The sequence below is a fragment of the Ursus americanus genome, chromosome 18 (genome assembly GCF_024610735.1).
Source record: "Ursus americanus isolate L20-20 chromosome 18, mUrsAme1.1.p, whole genome shotgun sequence".
NCBI classification, from domain to species: domain Eukaryota; kingdom Metazoa; phylum Chordata; class Mammalia; order Carnivora; family Ursidae; genus Ursus; species Ursus americanus.
Genome location: NC_142144.1, coordinates 9,724,600 through 9,740,471, shown reverse-complemented (window position 1 = coordinate 9,740,471; position 15,872 = coordinate 9,724,600). Strand labels below are relative to the sequence as shown.

The 15,872-nt window shown below is 43.0% G+C and overlaps 1 protein-coding gene across 10 annotated transcripts in view; it reads right to left on the bottom strand.

The window, feature by feature from the left end:
• MAPKAP1 (MAPK associated protein 1) overlaps positions 1-15,872 on the bottom strand; it is a 236,155-nt gene that overhangs the window by 33,745 nt on the left and 186,538 nt on the right. For all 10 annotated transcript variants that reach the window (XM_087869371.1, XM_045790933.2, XM_087869372.1 and 7 more), the window contains one exon: positions 8,968-9,108. In XM_087869371.1, coding sequence (XP_087725497.1) covers positions 8,968-9,108 — 141 coding nt within the window. The remainder of the gene's footprint in view (positions 1-8,967; positions 9,109-15,872) is intronic.

Below are 15,872 nucleotides of genomic sequence, written 5' to 3'. Positions count from 1 at the left end.
AGTACATCGCTGGTGACCTATACTATTACTTCTCATGACATTATCAGGGGTTAGGCACTGGGGTAAGAGATGTGACACAGACCCAACAATGAGGGTCTGGACAGGGAGCTCAGGGAGCCCCAGGAGGGATGTGAACAAGGGACCTGCCTGGCCCTAGTCTGGGGGTATTATCTCTGGGACTTGCTCTACATCCCAGCTTTGGAAGCACCAGGATCCAGAATGAACGTCCAGCTGGGGAGACCAATACCCTAACACGATGCATCCTTGTAGTAATCTCCCGTCACCAAGTGTCATTGGCCATACTTCTTCCCCACAATCTCCAGGAGTAGTTCAATTTGACATCAGGAAGACTGTTCTCACATCTGGAGCTGTGGAAACACTTGTATTAGGGGACCCCCCTGCCCTCGACCACCTCCAAGGTCTCTAGGTCATTAGTTTGGAGATCCTGCTTTTGGCAGCACGTTCCCACTCTTGTTATCCTGGGTGAATGTACTTCTCCCCTAGTAAGCCTGAGCCTCCTCCTCTGTAAAAGGGGGTAACAAAAAGTACCAGCTTCCAGGATGTCATGAAGATGGGGTGACACAAGCATGTAAAAAACTCAGCAGAGTGCCTGGCACATAATTATGGGCTCAATCAGTTATTAGTAAGGTTATTAGAGATGAAGGGCACAAAGGTGAAATGACGTACTTACGCAGGGTCAATCAAGTCAGTAAATGGCAAAGCTGAGCTGAAGCCCAGGTCTAGATGATCAACTCTAGTGTGTGTCCTGACCAGTTTACCGCTTCCCACTGTCCCACAGGCACATGCCTGACTCTCAGGAGGCACAACCTCCCCTAAGGCACATTTAAAATGTCCTTCTAAGAAGCTAAAACACCAATTCAGCAAAAATTAGGGCATTTAATATTCCGTGTCTCAGTGTATTTCCTGAGTTATTATTTATTTGCTCAGACATCATGAGCTGTGGTTCATTCATCAATTTCCTACAACTCTGAATCTAAGACTAGAAAAGCTCCACTGTTGTTAAATCCTGGAGTAGCTTTTTATATAATTCTACAATCCTCTTGTCTTCAGGTTACCTAGAGCCTATGAAAGCCTGGAAAAGCCCCTGGGAGTGCCACTGAACAACTCTTTGCTGGAGTGGATTGTGCTGAATCCACACAACCAATCGATAGCATCCACAGAGCAGTCAGGGAAGTCTTTGAAACTTTCTGAATTTACACACAGGATCAGATACAAAGGCTGTTTGGGCTTAATGAGACCTCAGAGATCACCTAGTCTGGGGCTTACATTCTCCATATGAAGAAATTGAGGCTCAGGGTGGGGATATGACTTGTCTGATGTCACCCATTAATGGCAGAGCTGTACCCATAATTCATATCCCCAGACTATCAGGCAGGGTTTAAATAGACCAGCTCTCCTGTCTCAATGCATTAAGTTTATATAGTGGGTATATTCACATCGTGATCAAATGCATTACAGTATGAAAAGCAACGTCTCCCTTAGGGACCCAAAATAGATGACAATACCATATTTAGGCCACAACTATAATGAGACCCAGTCGAGCCTTACATTCTTGCGATCAAGTGGGGTACTGGACCCCCGAATCACTGGTTCCGTTCAAAGGCTAACCATCTGAAACCTTTTGGGAACCACAGCTAAGAGCTGCCAATTCCAATGTGTGGTCAGTTAGGGATTCAGTGACAAGTCTGAGTGTACCTGACTAGGCCATCATCCTTGGAATGAAAACTAAGGGGTGGCCTGAACATGAACGAGACCGTGAATGTACAGCCAAACTCAGCACAGAGCTCAGCATGAGGGTGGAGCTTGCCGAATGAGACGTGGGACCTTTCACTCAGTAACACCTGACCCCGGATGAGGACTAAGCTCTGTCTGTAAAGAAGGCACTTACAACGATTGTGTATTAGGGGAGTAAGTTTCCCAAACTAATATTCTCCCGGTAAACAGATATTTCAGGTGAGCTTACAGTGTCAGGTTGGGAAGCAGTACGCCATTTCCTAAGAGAATTTATGATACCAGGTGTAGAGTGGGGGAAAGACCAGATCTTCCTCACGTCCAGGCCCTGGTACACCGTTGGAGCTCAAGTGCCAAGGGTGAGGGCATGCTAAAAGGAATACAGAACCTTGATGGCCACTCCCTTATCCTATCCTCATGAATTTCTTTATGCTGGTGGCTCTCAACTTTTCCAATTCTCAAGGCTTTCTCAACCACCTGAGGAACCCAATGTGCTGTCAATAGTAACCCTGGGTTTTTCAACAGGTGTTCTCAAAAGGGTAGATCTGGGAGCAGGGAATTAGAGTAAGGTACATAGTTAGGAAAAATCCTGAGTTTCTGACACTCCCTATCAGGGGATTTTCTTTCAACCCAATCACTGCATTAAGCACTAATGTCATTAAAAAAAAAATTCTGGAGGCAATCTTGGTAGTATTTGTTCTGCTATCTCATAAGCTCATTAGAACTTGTTAAGTTCTATTCCAAATTTTGGTTCAGAAAATGTTGTCACAACAGGGACAGAACAATCATGTGATATTAGAATTGCCATCCTCAAATTACTCAGCGGACCCAGGGATTCTGGAGCTAAGTGTGATGGATGTCTCTCATGATCATTTTCGTGCATCTGAATGGAGGAGGGTATCTCCTTAGTATCAGTAAGAAAATGAAACAGAAATACAGAGGGAAAATCCATCCACCTGCTAAGAACCCGCATGTCCAGATTATGTAATTACTCGAACTATACTCCATAGGTACTTGAACTGGAACATAATAGGGGCAAGTATTTTATTCACAGAGAGCCACACAGAGCACCAGAGTGAGAGGGGAAAAAAAAAGTGCAGGTCACATCTGTTTGCTTTCATTCACTTAGTCTTGTGTTGATGTGCTTCTTAAGTCTGCATATTGTACATCAAGAAACGGCACTGTAATGAAGTCTTCCTTGAGTGCTGGCTTGTACGTGTTGACTAGGGGTTAAATAATACCTGCAATAGGACAGATAAACCAGGGAAGACAATAGATGGCAAATATGCTGCCTCTCATCATGCTCGGGCCCAGGGCAGGCATTTTTAATCAATCACAGAGTTTCTCCACGTTGCCCTCAGACGCAGCTCCAGATGCTGCGTCAGCATAATGCTCGGGGCAGCCATTACAAACTTGACTGGAGTCAGCTGATGAGATGAAACCTCTCTGCCTTCTCTCTGATATGTGCTATTGTACTTGATACTAGGATCACAAGTGTTCGGATTATACATATGGATTGTTTGATGAAGAGACGGTGGCGGTAACCATGGAACCTTCCAGCAAGATTATCTTAGGATACAGTCTTTATCTGTAAATCCTACAGAGAATCTGTGTATCTTCTACGGAATGATGTTAGGTTATATGTGCAATTATGACACCGACGGGCTTCACGGGATAGTACAGATGCAGGAACCTAAACCGCTGGTGCCGTGGGGAAGGTCTGTCCTGAGAAATGACAAGGCGAAGGCATCAAGTTGGCACAGTGGCACAACTATCAAAGCACTTCTCAGCCTGAGGCCCTGTATTGAGGAAGCCAGGCGGACCTGCCCAGTCAGTAAAAACAAGGCTTGGACAAAGAGATAAGGGGCAAGAAAGTCCTTTGGATACCGAGAGGCTGTATTTCCCAAGCCACACAATTAAGGGGAGATTCTGAGCTAGCGGGTCCGGGATGAGGTCAGGGACTTGGTGATTCTGATACACAGTCAGGGTTGCAATCACTGCTCTAACGTACTGTGTAAATAAGAGGTATACAATGGTGGTATCTCGGTCCTCTCTGCTTTGTTTCTTGTATGGGTTTCTGGCAGCCCCTTGGCTAGTGCATCATAATTCAGCTTCCACCAGGCAGCCAATAAATACTTACTGATAGGGTACTATGGGCTTCCTAGATGGTGGCTGGCATTCACCTTCTGACCCTTTCAGTTTGCTTTTCTCCAAACCCACTTCAAGCTGTCAGTCTTGGCATGTTTGGGCAGCACACATGTCCTAGTGCCTGATCCTATGGCCAGACACACAGGATCAGATACACGGGAGACCACGTTAATGGAAATGACCTCAACTTGGTACAAGCTCAACCAAGAATGTTTCTGAGAAATAACGGAATGGTTAGGCATGATGGTTTTGTGTGCTAAACTCTTCAGGCTGACAGAGCAGGGATGGTGAATAGACTTCAACTTAAGAACCAACTTCAGCTGACTGCTAGGGATTGCTTACAGGGCTGTGTTAGAAAGGGTTCTGAGGTCAGGTCTGGGCCCACAGGGAAGAAGTGCGGTGACTGACAACGCAACTGGAGGATGGAACAGCAGCACACGTGCTACACTGACACTGACCTCCAGATGCTAGGGCAGGGAGAAGAGTGAGGGTGTGCAGAAGTTTTGGAACTGGCCAACAACAAGTAATCACTTCCTTTGCGAAGGCAAGTTATTAATGACTGAGGCATCCACGGCTTGATGGATTGGGTTTGTTGGACGGGACTGGGCTTCAGTCCCAGTTCTGTTATTGGGACTGGACATCCCACTGGATATCCTGATGGCTGGGAGGGAGGGAAAGAAAGTTAGTGCTTATTAAGTAATAGCTGTGTGCCAGTCAGCACTAAAATCCCTCTGAACATCACATTACTTCACTTATTCCTCCAAGCCTTGTTTTTCTGAGTCATGAAATGGGAGTAATAATGTAATCAATGTTCTACGTGGATTAAATAAGGTGATGGGGTGAAAGTTCGCCGCATACCACAAATTGTCCTAGAACTATAGAGCATTAGTGCAATGATAATTTGCATTCAACGCGTAATACGATAGTTAGGTGCAGGACTCAGCCTTAGGCAGTCTTGGGTTCTGATCCCAGCTTCATTACTTAACAAGTAATTGTTCCCTATATCCTAGTTTCCTCATATAAAAAAATGGAGATAATATCAGTACTATCCAATAATAGCAATATGATTACAGGAGATAAGAATATAAGAGTGATCAGTAAAGTGCCTGGCACATAGCAACAAGCACTTGATAAATAACTACTTTAAAAAATTATAATTCTTCATGTTAATGTTATTTAAAAAGATCAGGTCTTTGCCGTAAGTTTCACTAACGGACTCCAGTAAAGTTTTTCAATCACTGAAAAGTCTGGTGGAAAATCAGTTTAAGTCTGGGTCTTGCAGATCCAAGTTGGAGTCCTTCCTCACCTGACTTTCTCAGAAGCAGATGGCAGATGGTAAAATGGGAGCATGGGCCACGACTGCCCGATCAGGAGGCAAGCAGCTGTGATGGCCCCGCGGAGCTTGGGAATTCTGCTCGCTGCCGCTGCTGTGTGCTCCTACGTACCACTGACTCAGAGCGGACAGGCAGTTTTCTGTGGAATCAGCAGGGCTGCTGGGGAAATGCCACACACAGACACTTACCACTTAGAAGAACTTGCCACAGGGGGCAAGTGAAATCTCTGCTCTGACTGACACAGGATGGATGAGTGGAGGAGACCATCCATCAGTGTCAGGAAGATCTGAAGCACCTGGCTAGTCAGTTGAAATAAAATAAATTATTTACTGATCTCAAAATCCAGCTGCTCACTCAAATGCTCATAAAAGGTCTGCTGTTTGCTGCCCTGTCCTTTACAGTAGATTCAGTTTCGGAAAGAAAGAATTCCTGGATCACTCTGTACGTCTTTGTTGTTGTTACTGTGAAAATGAAAGGGTGTTACCTGCTTTGCAAGGAGGGAGAGGGGGTCTAATACAGAGAGGGGGTTACATATGGAACTCGTCTACACGGCAACAGGAAATGAGCTTAATTTATTCACCGCATGGTTTAATACTCATGGGCACAGTTTCTGTGACTGTCACAAAATTCCTTAGGACTAATTAATGAAATTTCTGTTTATAATCCTAAAGATTGAGCTTAGATTCATAATTGAAACTAATATTCTGGCAACGTCTGACTGTTTAGAAGCTCCTTGGAGCCATGTCTCTCCACCAGAGGGTGCCATGGGTACCACTGGAAACATCCAGAGGTGATTGGGACCGGGCCTCTAGTCACACTTCTGAGAGCTACTGCTCTAGGGAGAGATATCTGCACCACTATCATCATCCATTTCTACCTGACAAGTCTCCTCCACTGCAGCTACAAGTGAAACTTGGCCAACAGAGCCACTACCTAAACTGACTGATGTGGTTAATTTCAAGATGGTAGACTAAGACAGCTACAAGCAAAATAGGTAACAGTGACAATAACAGCAACGCTAAGAGGAGCCTCTATTCAGAATAGAGCTTCTAAATGCCAGACAACTTTTTTTTTCTACCTTGAAAGGTAAATGTTATAACTCCCATTCTATAGATGACAAAAACTAAGACTGAAAAGAGAAGGGACTTGTCCAAGGTGACACTGCAGGTAACCCAGTCCTGACTACAGATTAGGGCTCTTCCCACAGATCCTTTTGTGGGCCTTTTCCTTTAAGTGAATATACATGTCAGAATCTGATGAATTAAAGTTTGGCTTTTTTGCCGTGGGACATATGTGTGGGAAAGAAGCCCACGATCTTGGTTATCTTTCCAAAGCACTGCTTTTTTACCTTGAGAATCTGTGGACTTACTGATGATGTTCACCTGCGAAAATCCCTGCCTTGTACCCTGGCTGCAGTTGGGCTACTTACTGGGTTTCTTAAAACTAGACTCACTCCTTTGTTACTGGGAAGGTACTGCAGGCAAACACAAACTAGACGTCTGAATAGAATTCTTATTTCAGTAAAGTTTTATTAGAAATATGCAACAGAAAGTGCATGAGTCCTAAGAGTATCTATAACTTGATTTTTCCACAAAGTCTACACACTCATGTAATCAGTGCCCAGATCAAGAAACGAAACCGTACCAGCGTCCCAAGACTTTCCTGCAGTCACTCCAGCCTCCTCTCCCCCTGGATAACCACCGCCATTACTTCTACACAATAGGTTACTGTGTATTTTTGGAAGGAGTTACATTCACCACTATAGCACAAACACGGTTTTTGAATATTATATAGCGGAATAACACAGTAGGGACCGTTTCCCCTTTTTTTGAATCTGGCTTCTTTTTGGGCAGCCTCACTATTTTTATTTCAATGAGAAGAACCAGGAAAAGCAGCCCCAGGAAGAAAGACACCAAAGATTTTTATGTTTTAAGAATCAACATTATAAAATAAGCATTTTTTCCCCATTTTAGATATTCAGCCTTTTGTTTGTTTGTTTTTGTGAGGAGGCTGAAACAGGTCCAGAAAGGGGGAAAAAAGGTGGGTTCTATGGTTTGGTTCAAAGTTCCTGGGTGCTAATTCATCCAGTTAGTTTGTTAGAATCACCATCATCCTAGCAGCTGGTGTTTCCCGAGGCCTCGCTCCACGCCAGGTGCCTTCCTAAGTATTCTGCACGCGTGATGACATCTCGTGCCCAGAAGCACCGCATCTATGAGATAGGTACTATTGTTTCCGCTTTGCCAATGAGGAAACTGAGGCTCTGAACCATTTGCCTGTGGTGATGCAGCTAATAAATGAGCCAGGGTTTGAACCCCGGCTTCTAGCTCCAGAGTCTGTCCTCTGCACGTTCCACTAACAGCTCTCATTTACAGGAAGTCTGCCACCCGCCAGGCCCTGTGCTAAGTGCTTCACATGGCCAATCTGACTTGCTCCCCAAGGCAGTCTGAAGAAGCTGGTGCTACTGATATTCCCACTTAGACCAGAATTGAGGCTCGGCAGGATGAACGCACTTGCCTAATGCAGCTGGCTACTGGCAAAGCCACGACTCAGAGCTTCTGAGTCTGGTGCCCCTCTTGGACTTACTCGGCGGTACTGTCAGCGTGCTTCAAGCTCCAGTCAGTCAGGCTGGGGAGGAATATTTGAAGAGTTTTTTTTTTTTTTTTTTTTTTTTAAATTTGAAGAGATTTTTGAGGCTTATTACAAATTAGCCAGACTAACACCGACATTGTAAAAGACTTTATTATGAGACACATACAGAGTATTTGTGAGAACCTATAATCAGCGGGCCTCAGAGTTGGAGTGCAAACTTCCTCCCTTCACACACAAGCAGACAGGGCCTGGGAAGGGACAGTGTGGCAGAGGCAGGTGGCAGAGCCAGGGAATAGGTCAGCTCCCTAAGCCTGGCATCCATAACTGCTTCCCACTCCTCCCAGTGTCCTTTCTTAGGGAGCAGGTGCACTTAAGTTGGCCAGACCAGCGTTCTGCTCCCGACACTACCACCTACCCGCTGTGTAAGCTTGGGCATGAGGTGTCACCTCTCTGGCACCTCATTTACCTTCGTTGCTAGATGGGGAAGGTACAAATACCTACCTTTTAGGTAGTTCAGTAGTGTATGTAAAGCACTTAGCACAGGGCCTACTACACAGCAGGTACCTATAAATGACAGCCGTGATGATGATGATGATGTAATATTGACTACTATGACACTTTTTCTACTCCTGTTATGTGTAAGTCAAAACAGAAATTTAGCACTTAATTGGAACAAATTAATCCCAAATATTAATTGAAAGTTAATTCTGGATTATTTGGTGAGGATCCAAATATAACTTCTGAGATCATTAAAAAGCTTCCTGAATAAAGGCATGAGTGAATAAGCAACGAATTCACCTGAGCAAAAAAAGGCAAGTGGCAAAGCTGCCAGCAGTTCTAAGGAGAGCACGTAAGAGAATTACAGAATGATAAGAATTATGGAACTTCACAGAAGTCAATCAGTTTGAAAAGAGTCTCAAGTTAGTTCTATTTCTAATCTTCTGCTTCATAAAAAAGAAGACAAGACAGAGCACTCAGGTGGGGAAAAGGAGGCACTTTCTATTTCACTGTTTAAACATTTTCTCTGAAAACAAATTACCATTAGTCATTCAGGTCACATAAAAGTCGGATGTTGTTTCTTTCCCTGTTTCTACGCTGACCACTGATACAAAGGGTCTGGTCCATCACCGGTTCAGGCACTTACCTAACTGGACATCGGTTGTGAATCGGAGTCTGTGGATCATGCTGACTTTGAATGACTTGTAATGGTGGCTGCTAAGCATATCCTGTACTGTAGCTATGTCAATCTGTGAATCCTCCTCAAAAACTCCATCTGCCCTTGAACCTGGGGAGGAAAAAGCAGTTTAACACATAAAGATACATGAGGCTTGGCAAATGGTGTCTGCTTAAAATGCTTTGGGATAAATTAAAATAATATGGGCTATTTAATTTGGAGAAGAAAAGGCTGAGCGATGACTTAATAATGCCATTCCAGTACACAGAGAATGGTAGCATATTCATCATTCCACAATTAATTCCACAAACACTGCCTATGCTATGGCAGGCCCTTGGCTGGGCAGCAGGGATACACAAGGACAGAAAAACTGCTGCTTGCCAGAAGCTCTCCATCTCCACGAGAGTAAGCTGAAACCACAAAAGCATGGGTGGTCACACTTCTTGTTTCTTTTCCTAATAATAATTTTTCTGATCATAAAAGTAACCCATGCTCTTGAAGAATTCTCGTGCTTTCCAAGATTCTCAAACTGTTCATCAGCTTCCTGTCTTGCGCCCCAGTCTCCACTGGTACAGGCACGAGCCTGCTCCTGCTCGGATGGCTGTAACAGTCTCCTCACCGGCCTTCTGGCCACCAGGCACTCTCTGCAATCCAGCCACCACAGGACTTTCTGATTCATACGGCTTTCTAAAGCTTTGATCATTTATTCACTCATTCAATATTCAGTGAGAGCTTTGTGCGTGCTCAGTACTCTGATATGTGATACTGGGGACAAATAAGAAGGCTGGTGCTCAAAAATCTTCCCTGGTTTTGCATGGCCTCCTGAATGAGGCACTGTTTCCAGCCAAGCAATCAAGGCTGTCCATAATCTGGCTGAAACATAATTTTTCAATTTTACTTGTCATTTCTCATCCATACGTTTTTGCAGCTCCTCTCAAACTCCTCAGACTGCACACAAGTCCAGGTTTTTCTACTTTTGGGCTTTTGCTCATGTGGTGGCCTAGAACACCTCTTCCAATCTTACCCTATACTTGTCAAAACTCCACCCAGGGCAGCTCAAACCCCACCTCCTGAATTCCATAGCGGTTGGTTTATACTGGACCCCGGAGCCAGACAGACCAGGATTCAATTTCTAGCTCCGCCTCTAACTTGCTATATGATCTTAGGCAAGTGACTCTGTCTTTCTGAACCCCAGTTTTTTATTATGCACAGAATGCCAAAATGTATTTAAAGACTCTAACACATAATACACTTAACAAACAGCAGTCATAATTATTTTTATTCTACTGTCATAGAGGACCACATTCAGCCTTGCACTAAAATTGCTGAGTGGTTGGTCTGGCCTAATCTGGAAGCTTTTTGATAGTAAAGTTCCTCATTCATCTCTGTATCTTCTGCAAGCAGTACAGGCAGCTGGTATGCTCTTGCTAAATTCTGCTAAATAAAGAAGATGAAATACAATACAATACAATACATAAAGAACCAGTGTGTACGACTGCTTACTATACATCAGGCATGGTGCTAAGCACTTTACACATGCACTTAAGCCTCATGACAACCTGGTGGGTACTGTCAGGTACAGATGAGGAATCTGAGGCTTTGGGAAGTAGACTCATGTGCCCAGGGCCACACTAAGCAAAGCTAAATTATCTCCTGTCCCCCAGAGTTTAAAATGGGGTCTTCTGAAGGTGCAGCTGCTGGTGCCATTCACCAGTGGGACCTGTATAGCAGAGGCCAACCATAGCAGGGTGCCCTAAGCTTTGCTGAGTAGAACACCCAGAGATGGACCACAGGGAAATCCAGGGAGAACTCCTTGGGACAGAGCTGGAGATATGGAAAACCCTAGATTTGGGTGTAAAATGGGACAATTCTGTTATACAACTGGCAGCCTGACAATTACACACTTTTCCTTCCCACAGTTATTGCTTACAGGGTACGCTTTTAAGTCAAAGTTGGTTTCTGATGCCTTTACATTGAATTCTTTTATTAGGAATTGTACATTTGCTTTCCAAACACTGCAATTATTCCCAGCTAAAATAACTCTAGCCCCTATAATAATGCTCTCCCCACCATGAAGATGCAGTCTCACACTTAATGGGCTACTCACTGAATGCCTGTGATATGGTCCCATCTGTGAGCATCTGTGCATATTGTCCTCTTTGCCTTCTCTCCACTTCACTCTCTCCTGACCTATTTCTCCAGGTCTCCTGGAGGTTAGCTCAAGTGACACTCCAGGGAAAGCTTCCCTGACCCCGGGCCCCCAAGTCTAGTACAGCTCCTTTTGCCACTGCACCCACCAATTTCCTGCACAATGCAGTCACTGCTAGTCATTATCTGTCTCTGCCCCAAGAGGGCAGGCAGAGTGACTGCTTTACTCACCATTATAGCCTCGACCCTGCTAGTGCTACCACGCCCAGGATAAAGCAAGTGCTCAATAAAAATTTACTGGATGAATACAAGCTCCTATGTCCACAGGAAGGTGAAGATCAGAGAGGCTGAGTGATTTAACCAACATCACATTGCTAGGATCAGAAGAGTTACACTCAGCATCTGTAAGGGCCATTAAGTAACCTTGCTACCTTTCTTGGGACACCTGTAATTTTGGACAGAGGTGCCATCATCGCAAGCAATACTGTCTTCTGGGTAATGTCCATCTCTTAAATCAAGAGGCTGGCTAGAATTTACAGAGCTTCAAATAATCATTCACTTTCCCCAATACACACTTTACTGCAAAAGAACTATGAAGATATGTTTATTTCTATTTTTAGAACCTTTTCAATCGGAGAGTTGTGGAGAATTTTGGTGAAATATTAAAATCCTTTCATGTTTTAAAAATCAGTTAAAGCCATCTTATCTGAGAAAATGCCATTATTAGATACAACTTAGCTCAAGAACTTCTGTTTTCCTTACTAATTAGTATTTTCTAAATATTGCAGGTATTTGATTTGGAAAGGAGTAACAGCTCGTTATGCTAAAATGCCAATTACTAAAAAAAAAACAAACCCACACTTAAGAGTTTTACATTTTATGATGTTGGATTAAAACCAATTTAAAAATTACTATAACGTGACATATAATTTTTTACTGAGCAATTTCAACGCCAGCTGCTAATAAAGCATCTTAGCTGTAAATGATAATTCAGATGCTTTTAGATAAAGTGGTGCATAAATATGGCTGGAAATTGATTTAGCTTCTTACAGAAGCTACTGAAGAATGACATATTTTGTTTAATACACCAGCTAATGTAGTCCTAAAAGCTCAAACAAGTGCCAGTTTTCACTCCTAAATTTGCTGTGGGAGATTAATGAAAACTTTATATTTTGCTGAAATGTTAATAATGGGCAGATGAGATGATAGGATTTTAGTAAAGGTCTTAAAGCTATGGAATAACCAGCAAGGCTTGTCAATTTCCTTATATTAATTTTGTTCAAGACTTATATAGCTGGAGCTGGCTCAACACACTAATGCTTCTTGCATTGACCTTCTACTCTCCAACAGTGTAAATTCATATCCCATTTGAGGATTTAAGCCCCTCTGATACTTGGGGAAGTTCTGAGCCTTGCCCCAGATGACGAGAGGTGTGTTTGCTTTTGTGATTAGAAGGGCAACAGCACCTGGGGGAGTAGGGAGGGAAGGAATACGCCTGGGGGTGCTGCCCACCCCCATGTAGGTCATCTGCTGAACTTCTGGTCTCAGAGTTACACAGCCATTTTTCAAAGTAGGCTCAGGAGTGCCACACTTGGAGGGGGCATGTGTGCTTGTATACATCAGTCCGCCATATAACTTGCAACTACTCTCCCCGTGCCAGCAGGACGCTAGACTATGGAGGCACACTGGTGAGGATAAGGCAGGGTTCCTATCTTCAGGAGCTTGCAGACTTGGTATTAGGAACAGAAAGAAAATGATACAAGGCAGAAAAAAAGTACCCAATAAATGGTGCATGCAACACACACTGTATATCTAAAAAACATCTGAAACAGAGCATCATACCAAAAGCATGTTTCTGGACTAGAAAAGTTCAAAGACTCTGCATGTATACCTTTACTGTTTGTACCCTTCCAGAAACGAGTGAACTCAACCATACATACATCGGCACTATACCATTTGCATGTTAAAATTATTACTATATACTAATTTCACATTTAAAAACCCACTTCTGTTCAAGAGAAGACATTTTTATCTACTCCAAGTGAAAAAAGAGAGAACCAGAATGTCTTAGAAATAAACATATTAAAAAAAAAAAAACAGTCCCAAACTGTTAATTTAATTGAAACATAACCCTTTGGTATTTTGTTAAAAGAGCAATTAAAAAGGTCACAAGCAATTAAATGAAACAAAAGCCACACTGTGTTCATCTACATTAATGCTGAACTGGGTCTCCTCCTGAATGACAAGATAAATTGTAATGGTGCCTTCAAAGACTTCACAATGTATTTTGTCAAAGTCGGGAGTGTTAATGTCTCTATGTGCCATGGATTACCATAATGTATCGTGTCAAAACGCTCGAGCTGCAATAACTCAAAGATGTATTGTGATAGATCAAATTTTGGGGTGGGGCCTAAAAGTGACTTGAGCACCAGTGCGCTCAGATGGACTGACAGCAGGCTCCGGAAGAATGACAGACAGCCCATTTGCAACTTGTAAAGGTTTGCGGGATAAAATCTAAGAGGGGAAGGAGCCTAGCTATCAAGAGGAAAGAATGAGAAAGGAGGAAACAGGAATGGCACCTATCTCAATGGCAAAACCAGGCCGGGGCAAGAGGGGGCAGAGGGAAGGAGTAGGCAGGCAATGTCTAGAGCCTGCAGCAAAGAAAGAAAGAGGAGGTGCTGAGCGCACCAAGGGCTGGGAAGTGGACTTGGGGCTTACTAACATTGGAAAGAACCTGGAACATAGAACTCAAAGACATAGGTTCAAATCCTAACTCTGACATCAAGGGTTAAGAGCGGGCCAAAACCTTGCCCAAGATTCCATTTTTGGGAAGAGGCAGAGCTGGGACAAATCTGTTGAACCCAAGTCCGTTCCTTCCTCTGTGCTTCTCCGTTCCCTTCCACCTCACCACCTTCTACAGGCAGCAGCAAGGAGACAGACTGTGTAGGTAACTATAAACTCTCAGTCAGTGGTTCTCAAAGTACAGTTTAGGACCTGCTGGAGGGGTGATCCCCAAGAACTATTTTGGGGGTCCATAACCTCAATGCTATTTTCACAACATTAAGAGTAAGACATCATTTGCCCTTTTCATGCCTATTATCTTACAAGCGCACAAAGTAATAACAAGTATACAAGCTCATCGATATGGTTCTGATTTCACATTGCAACTAACCTTTAAGAATCAATCACTTGAGTTTTGGTATATTAATGAAAATTAATATCCAATATTCTCTGAAAAAGCTATTGAAATACTCCTACCTTTTCCAACCATGTATCTATGTTAGGCCAAATTTTCTTCATATACTACAACTGAAACAATATATTACAGCAGACTGAATGCAGCAGATATAAAAATTAAGATGCTTTCTATAAAGCTAGATACTATAGAAATTTGCAAAAGCATATATAAAACAGTGCCCACTGGTTCAGGTGATTAGTCAATAATTTATCTTCCTGACGGAACAAAAATAAATGCTCTTCAGAGAAAGAAAATGGAAAACAAAAGAAAATATAGCTATTTTTCACAAAAATTTGTTTACACGTAATGGATTTATTAGTTTTTAATGAATTCATAAACGTTTAAAATTTTTTCAGTTTTTATTCCTAATAAGTAGATATAACCCAAAAAACAAAAGCTCTTTGGGGTCCTCAATAATTTTTAAGAGTGTAAAGAGGTCTAAGACCAAGAAGCTTGAGAGCCACTATCTTTACTGGTTCTTATGCCATGCCTGGATGTCCACTGGACGATCATCATGAGACAAAAAAGTGCAGTTACAGCTGTGTATGTGCTACATACCTGAAAACAAACACAAATAGAAAGCTTGGATACACACGAGAGTAACAGGCTTGCTGTCAGGTGATCAGATCAAGGCTAATTATAACTAAAACTATTTTACGTTCAAAAAGTGTTTTTGTTTTTTTTTTGTTTTTTTTTTTTTAAAGATTTTATTTATTTATTCAACAGAGATAGAGACAGCCAGCGAGAGAGGGAACACAAGCAGGGGGAGTGGGAGAGGAAGAAGCAGGCTCATAGCGGAGGAGCCTGATGTGGGGCTCGATCCCATAACGCCGGGATCACGCCCTGAGCCGAAGGCAGACGCTTTAACCGCTGTGCCACCCAGGCGCCCCTAAAAAGTGTTTTTGAATATGTGATTTCACTGAAACTGAGGGAGACACTTAGAGATACATATGTGACCTCCTTTCAGACAAATGGGCACTAATCATTAAATCAAAGCTCAGATGAACTCACTGTATGCTACCGGCAGATACCTTATATTCATAGATACAAACCACACAGGACTTCAAACTTCATTCTGTGGTTCAGTAAGTCTTAGACCAAGTCAAAAGTTTGAATCTAATTATAAGTTAAAGCAACTTCAATCTCCCTTCTCCAAAAAGATCTATGCCAACTTGAGAACTCAACCAGAAGACAATGGTCTTTGTTACAGCCTCACTTTTGAAACTCTCTGTAGCTTGATGATGCGACTTACTGATCCCAGCAGGTTCACAAATAGTCACCCAGCATCAACCACAGCTGTGGGACTGTGCTAGTGCTTCAAGAACACAGGAGGATGGCAGGATTCCCAGACAATGGAAAGGGGACAGGGAATCCACAGAGGGAATAGTATGGGAAAAACATGAAGTCCATAAAGTGTGAGCACATATATAGAGAATGGCAAGTCTTTGCATTTGGTAGGAGCCAAGAGTGTGTGAAGGGGAATAGTGGA